Here is a 13,243-nt window from a genome sequence, read left to right as displayed (position 1 = left end):
CCTGCTCTGAGGGCAGGATGGTGGTGGCTCTACTGGGAATGGCTCGTGTGCCCAGAGTTTGTCACGGCAGAAGAAAAACGAATGATTTTATAGACAGATGTAGGCCAGGTGTGAGAAAGGGCCAGCGGGGAGATATCTCAGTGACTTTGACCAAAAGAGACATATAAAGAAGCTGTAGAAATTAATATTAAGACTCTATATGGGGTGGACCACCACAACTAGGAACTTCGTTAAGGAACTGCAGGTGATACACCCCCCGGGAATGAGGGGATCTCCACAGAGCCCAGAAATATGCTCCAAGAAAAAGAGCCAGCATTTAATATGTGATGTGGCCAGGAGAAGATAAGAACCCCACCTCTTTTCTGTGCGAGAGGAAACCATAGCTGGAACACTGGGAGTTAAAGGCAAGAGGCAAGGTGAGAAAAGCAGGCAAGCAGCTGAGCACAGCACCCCTCCCACACCAAGGCTGAAGCCCTGGGGGAGGGAGAAGCTTTAACACTAGGAAGCTTCAGAGTTTTGACTATTACATGAAACTGTAATTAATTAATGAACAGGTCCCTGTGTTCCGCCCTTTAACGCAATGCTTCAATGATTAAAACTAAATTTGTTATTTAAAATTAGTGAAAATAACAGTATATCATACCACAGTAATGATATCATACAATTATCAGCACAAGGGAAATTCTACAGTTCTATAATAACTCAGACCTTTAAACCCTGGACTGCTACTGAATGGCACCAATACTAGGGTAGACAACATTAACTCAAGCCTCACTACTTAACTGAGAAATCAGCTTCCAGAACCAAACTGACATATAACCTAGCATACCATATTTGCTCTACCAAGTATGATCTCATACAGGCTGCCCTAAGAAATATAATTTTAAACCATTTTTTGAACAGATAAGCCTTGACTGGAATAAAGCTAAAAATTAAGAACCTTCATGCATTTTGAGGGAAGTGTAACATACCATTAAATAAAGTTGGCTTTCATTTTTCTTTTGTTTTATCCCAACATCAGATATTCATTGATTCAAAAAAACTTCCTATTTTTTATTATAAAAATAAGTAAATAAAAACAAACAAATAAGGTTTGGCAACACTACCTGTGAATATGATACTCTTGATTACAGAGATGTAGTCTTCAGGCTCCTGCTCAGTTGAGATCTCCCATCTGCCTCCAGAGATATTTAATAATTTGTAAAGATGATCTGAACTCTTCATCCCACACAGCAGAGTAACCACACTTTCTGGTGAATGCAGTACGTTTTCTAGAAACTGACATTTCTTTGAAGATAGGTTTTGAAGCAGGCTATTTGATAATATCAAAAGTTTACACTTGTAAGAGTTTAAACTTAGCAATTCCAAATCCCGAAGAGAATAGTTCTCCAAGTGATATAACAGGATTGCTTCCCTTTTCACAACATGTGAAAAAACTTCTCTCAAGTACAAAGCCCATTCTGCAGCATCTTCTTCATATATCATGATGATGTCTTTTGCATTTTCTGGAAAGGAGAAAATAATAAATTAATTTTCTTATATTTGACATGCTAACAGCAGGCTATATTATGATTTTTCAAAGAATTAAATGTACTCTTTAGGGAATATATTAATTTGCTTATACCAGAGACCAATAATATAATTCATATTATCCCCATCAGAATCCTATGGGAGTAAAGTAATCCTTCAGATGCAACACAGAGTTCATGCTCTGTGCAAGGGTACACTGTACTCACTGCACAAATGTTAATCCAGGAAGCTCAATAGAAATAAATGAGAGGCCTTGAGATAGAATGGAAAGAATATTCTGTGGGATTAGGGATGCTGGGCTACTAGGCATGGCTCTGCCAGTAACCACAAAATTTTACCTAGATTATGGTACTTAATTCCTTTCAGCCATGTTTCTTCACCAACTAAATGAAGGTTAAAAAAAAAAATAAGCCCTACCTAATGGATCGGATTATTCTGAGAAGAAATAAGACAATTTACATTGAAGGACTTTAAAATCCTTCTTCCAGGTAAAGATGGGTACATCAAGACAGAGTACATAACTCCATGCCCAGAAAACCAACAAAATAAAAATTTTTTAAAAGAAAAAAATTCAGTAGCAAAAACCAAATAAAGGGGGTATTATCTCATGCCATAAACTAAAAAGTTGTTGTTTATGAAATAAATCAGAGGTTCTGGTGAGGCAGTACTAATCCTAAACCTCCCTCACACTCTAAACCAGCACTGATGAAAAAACGTTTAAACCACCAAACCACCAGGGTGGTCATGAATCTCTTCCCCAGCTGGAAACTGATCAGGGGTGTCTGCAGAAGCAGGAAAGGCTGAATCCTCAACAAGCCAAGGCTCAAAGCTGAGTCGGTAAAGCCAGTCAAATTGCACAGGAACTCAAGAGCATCCCTGCGCACTGGAGAGGGGCCTTGCTGACAGGGTCTCATTAGAGACTACAATCCACCACCTCCAACCTGAGAGTCACACTGACAGATCTTCTTCTCCTCTTTTCTCTCAGGGCATAAAAACTGACTGGAATGTAGATTTTGTCTCTCAAACTACAGCTTGGAGGGAAAATAAAAAGTAGCAATTAGGGAGGGGAATTTTAAGGAATAATTTACCCACACAATATTAAGCAAATAGAAAGCCTACACTGAGCTAAGAGAATCATGAGCAAGATGAAAGGATTAGCAATACAAATTCAGAGTTATTGAAAGAGACAATGACAACAATATTAACAATAATAATATATATGATCATCATCATAATGAAAGTAACACAGCATGAAAAGACTAGCAGGAATCATAAGCAGGGAAGAAAAACACAAGAAAAGTCCCTCACAGTATTAAAAAACCACTGATTAAATAAAACCAAAGTTTAAAGACATATTGATTTGATATTTTTAAAAGAATCATTTGAAAGGGTATAACAAATAGATAAAAAGACAAGTTGAGAGCCAAAGCAATACCATTGCCCAGATAATAAATTAGAAAAAGCAATGACTAACTTAGACACAGATAATATTTTCATTTCTGGCCTCAAAGTAAAGCTTCATATTTTCATAGTAAACACAAAAAGGGAGAATAAAATTAAAGCAATTGGTGAAAAATCTGATATATATGGGGAAGAGCCAAAAAAGGAAAAGATTCAATATAAAGATAATCCCCAAACCTGAAGTAGAAGAGAACAAAAGATGCATTAAAAGTTTTAAAATATAATTTTTAAAATCCATAAAATATGGAAGAAAAATGAGCCAATTCTATGGAAAAATTGTCAGAGAAAACATCTTGATTAAATTTCACTTGGTTTAACGATTATTATAAAACCTCTTCATATATCTAGGAAAGAAAAGCAAGTCATTCAAGAGGAGAACAATATTAGGTTGGTAGATTTTTTCAGAGCAATTTCAAAGGCATATTATAATAAATTATAAAACAGCTCTTACAAAAATAATTTTAGAGTATATTCATACTACAGAATATTGCACAGCAATAAAAAAGAATGAACCACTGCTACAGGCAACATGGATGAATCCAAAAACATAATGTTGACTGAAAGAAGAAAAAGTATATACTGAAGGATTGTATTTATTAAAAGTTCAAAAATAGAAAAAAAAATCCATGGCGATACAGATCAGAATATTTGGGAGTGGGATTAATGAATGGAAGCAGATAAAAGGGAGCCTGCTGAGGTTCTGAAAATGTTCTATATCTTGATCTGAGTGGTTGTTACACAAAGTATACATATATAAAAATCTGTTCATCTGTATATCTTAGATTGTGCATGTAAATTACATGGCAATTAAAAAGTAAATTAAAATATCAAAAGAAAAAGGAAGTTTCAGGATGGTAGCTATTCAAGAGGCATAGGGACTTATAATAGATGAACGGAGCATTTTGGGAGGGAGATCAAAAGAAAATAAAACAACCGTAAGACTGTATCATATATTTGAAAATTTGAGAAAAAATGCTAACAGAAGTTTGACAGTTCTGACTGGACATTTTGAAAAAAATTAAAGATAGGTACATTATCATCTTTTACATGTAAAATACAAAAGAAAGAAGAAAAATTAATTGCAGAAAAACAAAGCAAAACAAAACAAAAAAGAAAGCAGGATCATTATATACTACTTGGATCAACAGTGTAAATGTGTACATAATCATTGTATGGACTGGATATTTATGTCCTCCCCAAAATCCCTTATGTTGAAATCATAACCTCCAGTGTGACGGTATTAGGAGGTGGGCCAATGGGAGGTGATGAGGTCATGAAGGTGGAGCCCTCGTGAATGGAATTAGTGCCCCTATAAAAGAGGCTCCAGAGAGGTCCCTTGCACTTCCTGCCACGTGAGGTCACAGAAAGAAGTCAGCAATCTGCAACCCAGAAGAGGGACCTCACCAGAATTTGACCTGCTGGCACCGGGACCTCAGCTTCCAGAACTGTGAGAAATAAATATTTTATTGTTTAGGCCACCAAGCCTATGGTATCCTGTTAAAGCAGCCTAAATGGACTAAGGCAATCATAATAATATAAAATATGACTAATGATTTAACTACAAGTTGAGATTTAAATATACTAGAGAATAAGGAAAGAGTCTGATAGACTAATAGATTGAAATCCTTATCCAGCATATTACAGAAAATAGGTAATAGAATTAGTAAATCAAGAAATAGTAGTATAAATGTATCTTTCAGAAACATGGAATAGAACAACAACAACAACAACAAAATTTGAAATAATGAGGTTCTTAAGGTTCCCATAGGGAAAGGAATTATGTTTGGGGAAGGGGAGAGCAGAGAACTGCTGCTTTTCATTATAGGTGTTTTATCATTGTTCAATATGCCTGTGTAACTATAATCAAAATTTAAATAAAGAAAAAAACCCAGTCAGCAAATAGAAGAACCAAAGTAAGCAAAATGAAAATGTAAAAACTTTGGAAAAAAGAACACATGGTAAGTTGAATACATATACATATGGATCAAAGACTAAGTATCAAGGGGATTATGATGGCACTACAAAATGCAAATGTTAAAAATCTTGATGAAATGAAAGTATCCGTAGAATGGGAAAACTGAGTATTTGTGGAGGAGAAAGTATAAAACACTAACATCATCTTTCATAGAATTCAGCTATTTAACACTGCCTAAATCTGAATAAAAAGTGACTCAATTCTTGTACTATTTTTTGTATCATCATTTTTCTTAAGCAATAATAAACTTGGAAAGTATTCCGAGTAAAAAAAATTTTATCTGAAAATGAACGTCCTTTGGTTTTACTTTATATTACTTTAAAATAAGTTATTTTATTTAAAAAAGAGCACATTAGAGTATTTCTCACTTTTAAATAATCCTGCCCATCTACTCAAAATACACCATAGTTCCATTGACCGTTAGCAACAGTTGTATGTGAGAGATAAAATTTTGAGAGAGGTATGATTTCTTTTTTCTTACTCTTCCATATAGCTTATATTTTTGTTGTAAAATTGTATTACTGTATAAAACAAAGTAATCATTCTTAACAATTTAGTTTGTAAGGTATTATCATGAGTACAAAGAACAAAACACCAAAACTCTTATATTCCACACTTATCTTTCTCACTCCGGATATAGAGCATGTATTTTCTATACCACTGATGTAGCAATTAACACCACAATGATTTTGAGAGCTTTTGCATTTTTACTGAATTATCTATATCTTTTCTCATGATATAAATAGTATCCCCAAGGAAGATGCTTCCTCTTTCAACTCACTGATTCCTACACAATGCCTAGCACAATTTTTTGAACAGATATTCAACAAAAATTTAAAAATAGATTTACATATACAGAATGAGAAAAAATAACTGGCAGAAAACATATGGGAATCATACACAAGTTGTGTAGGAATCATCAGCATATTTCTGCTATTCTCTATGTAGTGTTTCACCTAGCCTCAATGCTAAATAAGTAGTTATTGAACAAACACAAACATAGTGTCATAATTCAGTATTTTTATGTTTGAGGAACAGCAGAGGAAGAGTTTTCCTTATATTACATATAGCCAGAGTAAGCTGCTGTTTAGTTATAAAATAATTAGGGTAAATATAAAACTAATAATAAACTATTGAGTGCTTAAAATAAACTAGGACTCTTGTTGTTTTATACATATTATTTCACTTAATTCTCAAAATTTACCCTTTTAAGGTACTAATGTTACTCTTATTTTACAGATGGGAAAACTGAATCAGTACCGGAATTAGGACTCCAATGCAGGCAGTCTGACCCTACAGTCCGTACTTTTAACCTTTAACAGTAAAGGACACAGTAACATTATCTAAAAGATTAAAATAGATTCTTTGCAGTGATATGAACTAGATTAGTCTCTATGAAGCAGCCTATGAGTTAAGATCAAGTATGCAAAGTATGTGAAAGCTCCTCTGGTTTCCCATCAGGGAAAAAAGAGGAATCCAAGAGTGTCGTTGTCTATGAAGAACTCACAGAACTTCCTTCCTGACTCTAAAACTTAAATCAATAAAGTTATACATTAGGCTATGAGGATGTATTGAAGTACAGAATGAATACTGCCACATTATATGGTTGGATATCACACTACCATAGGAAATCAATTCTAAAGACAATCATAACCTATCTTTCAAAACTTCCCAAGAAAATTAGACAGGAAGTCTCTCGCATACGCTATGGCCATTTTTTCTTGTGCTGAAATTGTGCCTTCCTTTAAAATTTATATTTGACTTGTACTTAGTAAACTCTGTTTGACAGATTTCAGAAACTAAGACTAGAATTAAATGTTAGCCCTTTCTTTTCTATGGGTTAAATGATCTCAGGTTTTTACTCTTTAATTTTCTCAAATATTATTTATCGAGATGTTCCACGGACCAGGTATGTTCCTAAGCATTTAACATGCATTACTTCATTTAATATTCATAAAACTGTACGGAGTTGGCCTTGTTATTTTTATCTTACTGATGATCACATTGACTAACTTGTCACGGTTATGAAGATAGTAATTGGTCTTTATGTTACCTTCCAATCTCTTTGTATGAAAGCATGTTGGATCAAAATACAAAAAGTTAATAAAGGGGCCTTATTCTAGAAAATAGCTTGTCCTTGAGTAACATTTACATTGTAGACTCAACAACAGTTCTCTATGATTTCTCAAGAGGAGCCAACTGACCTTGCAATGCACTTTGTTTTATACACTTAAATCAAACCTAAATCATGATTCTGCTTGTTTAAGGAGGGTTACTGTCATTAATGATGGCCAGATTTTATAGGCTGTGAAATGAAACAATAAAGGATGAACCTGAAATATAGAAGCACAAAATGTTCGTTCCTGGAAAGCGTCATCAAGATAAAGGGAAATTGGTATTGAAAATGCCATTAAGGTCTGCAAATAAATTATTTAAAATGTAAATCTCAAGTCTAGGAACATAAAGGACAGCTTGTACTACAATGGTATGAGCAAAATAGATCTAACTACTATAAAGTGTTCTTTCAGATTCCATAATGATGCCTTATTTATTTATCTTACAGAATACTGAACAAATCTCCAAGCTTGAAGAAAATGTGTATTAATAATTGATATCAATAATTGTTTTTGCTATGAGAATGAATTATACTACATATTGCCAAAAGAATGAGACTGGCCATACAACCAAATCCTTCCTATTATATATGCCCAGCTCAAAATGGCAGATTTTCTTCTTTTTGAATAAGATCCCACCTCTCACCCATGTCTGTGCATAATGGAGAAAGACAGTATGATGCACGTTTTCAATATTATATTTTTCTAACTGGTAACCAAAGTGCAGAAGAAACAAAATTACAAAGAAATGAGTTACAGCCATAATGGACTCAGTAGTGATAACATGAACATTAATCTTGATCTAATCACACACAAATATATATCATTACTCAAATTATATAGTAAATATAACTGAATTGGTCTTATACTCTAATTTGTACTCTACCTAGTACAACAGGGGAACAAAACTGAGGACAATTTCCAAAGGTATTAAGGTAGCAAAATACACTATAACTCTTACTTCTTCTCCAGGAAAGTTGATTAATTTCACTTATCCACAAGTGGCAAAAAGTACCAGGTGTTTTCCGTGTATTTCTGTGTAGCTGATACACAACCCACATCTTCCTGGCCCTCTGGCTTCAGCTTGATGCTCAGCTATTAAGCACACGCGGACCGCTTCCAACCTCTGCTCTGCTGCCTGAGGACTTTCCCTGGAGCTGAGGGAGCTTCCCCAGCCCGCGTGCCTGCCTGGCAGCTCAGAAGTGCTGGGGATTTAGTGCACGGAGGGCTGGGAGGCAACCCTCAGTCAATGAGGGATGGAAGTCAAGGTGTAAACAGGTCAGCTTCCCCATCCCTCAGTGGGACAATTCTGAGGTTTGTTCTACACAGTAATTAGAGGATTCCCAGTGGTATTGAATTATAACTGCTCATCACATTATTCTGCTTATTAATATACACAGTATCGGCTTTTCTCCCTTTCTTGTCTCACATTCCCAATTCTCTCACTAGTGCTTCATGGACTTATCTTTAAATAAACTGCTTGTACTCATGTCCATTTCTTAGGGTCTTCTTCAGGGGAAATCTCTATAAACATATATGCTAATTAACTTAGTTCTTCTTTTCAAATACAGGAAGGTACCAACACATTTTAAGATTACACTTTTCAGCTACGGTGAAGAACAACGACCAGCAAAAATTATTTTTATACAAATGCAGACCTTCCCCTTTCTTTTTCCTTTTAAGATGCAAATAAATGCTTCTATGCTTCACAGAACAACCTTGAAAGAGATTTTTTTTCCTTGTTTTCTGTAAAGAAAGCATGGTGTTAATTGTTACAGGATTATTTTGCGAAGACCTCCTACCCCTTCATATATAAACTACAAATGTTCAGCTCCCACCTCTATCACTTTTTATCACTAATACAAATTGTTAATAGTTCATTTAAAGAATTATAAACATAAAAGATACTAGATCTGTAAGGAGGTTTTAATATGTTTCAAACTTACTTAATTCAAATTTACGGAATTCTATTTCTGTAATGTCCATACCCTCTCCCTCCTTTTATTGCCATTATAGATTACTGAATTGGACAACACTGACCATAAGACAGGCTATTATTTGATATTCCTCTCAGAAAAGAATACTGTGATCAAATAAACTATGACATATTACAAATTTTAAGATGAATTCTGATTTCAGAGAATTTGACTAGCCTAAAACAAAAAAAAAACATTATCAGAATCAATTAAATATGGGAGTAGTATCATCTCACACAGTATCTTAGGTGCTTCTAATTTCTCCAATTCACACTCAAGAATGATCTCCTGGGACTTCCCTGGTGGCTCAGTGGTTAGCAACCCACCTGCCAATGCAGGGGACACGGGTTTGAGCCCTGGTCCGGGAGGATCCCACATGCCGCAGAACAACTAGGCCCGTGCACCACAACTGCTGAGCCTGCACTCTGAAGACCGCGAGCCACAGCTAACTACTGAGGCCCACACGCCTAGAGCCCGTGCCCCGCAACAAGAGGAGCCACCGCCGGTACAGCGCACTGAAGAGTGGGCCCCTCTCGCCGCAACTGGAGAAAGCCCGCATGCAGCAACGAAGGCCCAACGCAGCCAAAAATAAATAAATTTATTTAAAAAAATATTGGAAAAATAAAAGAATGATCTCATTAGGATCTGAATATTTTTTGTGATCTCTCCAGACTGATTTCTTCCCTATGGATTACATCACCCAGGCTCCCATGCCCACTCCAATGAAAAGCACCATCAGAACACCAGAAGGTGAGAGAAAGGAATAATAGGGTTATTTATCGGTCCTGTCACTCACTCCCCCATTCTAATTTTAGCAGTGGCCATTTTCTTTTGTGGCTCTTCTGTGGCCTTTCTTCCGTGGTTCCAATTTTCATGCATCTCTAGCAACCATCTTTCCTCCACTTCCCTCACTGGCAGCGTAAAGGACTCCTGCTTATTCTTCAAATGCTTCACTATCCCTCTTTGGGTTCTTCAGCCCTGCACATGTTAATAAATAATCACTTTATTAAATTTTTTCAGTTAAAAATCTTTGATGGTGGCACCGTTTCTTGCTGGGATCCTAATAAATATAGGTACTAGGAGTGACCACAGGAAACAGACACTATAAGACGGATTTTGGAATTGGATTGCTCTCATAGTTGTGGAGAACACAAGCAAGCCCTCATCAAGGGAAAACAGTACACTGGCAGTTTATGGCATGCAGAAGCACCATAATGACATAATGGTATAATTGGATGGAGTGTCAATGGAGGGGAAAGTTTTAGGAGATAGAGTGTCTGTGGTGGCAATAGGGATTACAGATATGGAGGGGGTTGGTATTTGGCTTCTCTGTCCTAGAGAACATGCATTCACACAAAGACAGAGCTGCAATTCCAGTAGCAGGCAAAACCCTCCAAATGTCCCTGGATCCTTTTTAACCAAGTGAACCTGTACTCCTTGTAAAAACAAATAAACAAAAACAAAATAAAATTAAAAGTTTTCAGGAACTTCACTTGAGGCAACTGCCTTACAAGCTACGTCAACTTTTCTCAGTAACCATGCCAGCATCCCTCACTGATTGCCTTTAATATCAATAACTAAAGTTAGATCCCCTAAGTGAAAGGAATATTCTAAGAGAAACTATTTCAAACACAGAAATTATTACAGGGCCTTGCCAATATATATCAGCATGAGTCTGGAAAGTATGTATGGAATGGATTTTAAGAGTTGTTAGACCAAGGAGGGCAAAACAGAGGACTGAATCCAACTGAACTCATCAATATGGTTATATTCATACAGGAGTCAAAATGTAATGTGTTATCTCAAGTACCTGAGTGGCATTAACAGTCGATAGAATGGATAAGTAAAGCTTGGACTCTGTAATGGCCTACAATCAATGTGATTACAAGGCTAGAACTTGCCTACCATGATAGCTAAAAGAGGTCAAGGAGGCAAATTTTTTCTGTAAAGCGCTAGATAATAAATACTTTAGGCTTTGTGGGCCTCATAGGATATCTTCACTTTCCCTTTCTTTCTCCCTCTCTTCCTTCCTTCTTTTCTTCATTCTTTTTCTTCTCCTCTTCTTTTTCTTTTCTTATAACTCTTTAAAATGTAAAATCTATTCTTAGCTTAGAGGCTGTGCACAAATATGCCACCAGCTGGACTCTGCTTGTTGCCTATAGTTTGCTGACCCTTGCCCTAGAGTATTCTGACATTCCCTTCACTAAGTATTAAGAAATTCAATCACGAGAAGCTCTGTACTGTCTGTCCTCTCTAGCCTGGAGACAATGATGCGAATTGGACCTCCAAATGGCACTTTTTTATGTCAGTGGGGGAATAATGAACTCTGGATTGGTAGAGAATAAACGGCAGCACTTCATTATTACAGGCAACTTAAGTAATCAAAGTGTTTTTCACTGCAGGGATCTGTTACGGTAACTAATTGATCTGAGGGTCCTTAGGAATGAAACATCTGCATAGCCTATGAAGGTTCGATTTCACCTTTATAAACAAAACAATTCTAGGTATGAGTGCAGAAACTGACTTAAGTTACAATAGTGGAGATTCACAGCCTCCTATCTGGCTTACAGACTCAGAGCCCATTAACTTAGGGAAGACCAAGTCCCTTTGAGAAAGGATTCTTCTTCTGTGCTGCTAAACATGTAGACAACAAATCTTTTCCCAAGCATTCCCCAGAGACTTGCAGCCATGTATACTACCATTTTCGTGGACCCAAAATGCCCCATAGCACATTGGTAAAAGGGAATTTATGGAAGTCAGGTGTAATGATAAATAACTTCTTGCCTTGGGGGTGTATCTAATCATGGTTCCAGTGGGCCCATAGAGATATCCTGTGGGTTTTTAAAGCCTGGAATGTATGTGGCAATACGTATACATAGCAAATGGCAGAATCCTTACAGAGAATGAGGATATTTTGGGAGGAAGGGAAAAAATATGTCTCTGGAACTGCTAAACCCCAAAATAGTAAACGAAACCAAATACTACGTGCCTTGGGTCTGAAAATATATTGGCACTAGGCCAAAGTGAATGGTTGCTGCATTACAACCCTGGAACCCATGGTCGTCGTCCTTGGAAGAGAATGGTGAAAGGAAATTCTCCCAGGTGGCAGAACTTTGGGCAGTATCTCTAACTGTCCACTTGCTTTGAAGAAAAGGCCTGAACTATGGATCTACTTTGAGTAAAAGAAGAAAGAGTAGAAAAGAATATGCTCATTTCATTAACCCTAACTAGGTTACTAATTAAGAAAATATATCTTGGAAACATGAGACTACAAGTTACTTTTTTTCCATGCAGTGATACCCTTATATTCTTTGTGGCTTATACAAAAGCAAGTTAGATATACACCACATTAGCCAATGCAAATTTTACCAATAATAAAGGCAATCTTCGATTTCCCTTCTGCTTTATTCTTTTGGTCTTATTTCTCAGTTGCGTAACAACTTAAGCACTGAAGAAGGATTTATTGCTCCAGCCCTACCTCCATCCTCAGTACAAGTCCCTGACGTTTCTTCCTGAAAAGTGGCTTTGTCACCCATGCTAAGCAGCCCAGCCCTCACGCGCAGAAACTGTTTTTAACCATACAGTCTAGCTGTGTTTTATCAACAGGATGCCACAAAGACCAGTGACAAAACCAGACTGAACTGGCTAGATTCAATATAGTGGGCAAAGCAGGCTGAAAGTCACTGCTTTCCTAGGCCTGATTTATCTCTGTGTTTCCATACCAACCCCTGAGAGCTAAAGGACACTTTCCCTGATTTACTTCTGTGTTTGTTTCAAAAGTACCTGGTGTTTGGCAGAGATGTTTTGCAGCTGTACATTGAGAGATATATGGTTTGAGAGATATACAGTGGTCAACCGCCCGGAACCAGCTCTGACTTGACCACAGGGCCGTGTCTGCACAGATGGAATCTGAAGGTGTCTGAAAGTTACCTTTGCTTCATTACCGTGCTACAATCTCTGCCCAAAGGAGGGATTTGTGCTCTGCCAGGCACAATGGATGCCGTGTTTACACACGGAAGTAACTTGGAAGCCTGTGCGTGTCCAGCGGCCCCCAGCTACCCCCAGGAAATCTCCGCCCCTTTTCTAAAGCCCTGATGACCTGTCTGCCTCCTACCCCTTAAAATTCCCTGACTCCCCTCCCCTCTTTCTAAAGGGGAGAAGGTGCCTTTAGAGCATGAGCTCCCCTT

The 13,243-nt window shown here is 36.9% G+C and overlaps 1 protein-coding gene across 1 annotated transcript in view; it reads right to left on the bottom strand.

The window, feature by feature from the left end:
• The window catches only part of BANK1 (B cell scaffold protein with ankyrin repeats 1), a 270,656-nt gene extending 269,158 nt beyond the window's left edge, over positions 1-1,498 (bottom strand). Inside the window, exon 1 of the mRNA XM_007463810.1 lies at positions 1,107-1,498. Within this exon, the coding sequence (XP_007463872.1) occupies positions 1,107-1,485 (379 nt within the window). The 5' untranslated portion in view covers positions 1,486-1,498. The remainder of the gene's footprint in view (positions 1-1,106) is intronic.
• Between the last annotated feature and the right edge of the window lie 11,745 nt (positions 1,499-13,243).

This window comes from Lipotes vexillifer, unplaced genomic scaffold (assembly GCF_000442215.2).
Source record: "Lipotes vexillifer unplaced genomic scaffold, Lipotes_vexillifer_v1.1 scaffold49, whole genome shotgun sequence".
NCBI lineage: Eukaryota > Metazoa > Chordata > Mammalia > Artiodactyla > Lipotidae > Lipotes > Lipotes vexillifer.
The sequence above is the reverse complement of the archived record's forward strand: the minus strand, read 5'-3'. Positions and strand labels throughout refer to the sequence as shown.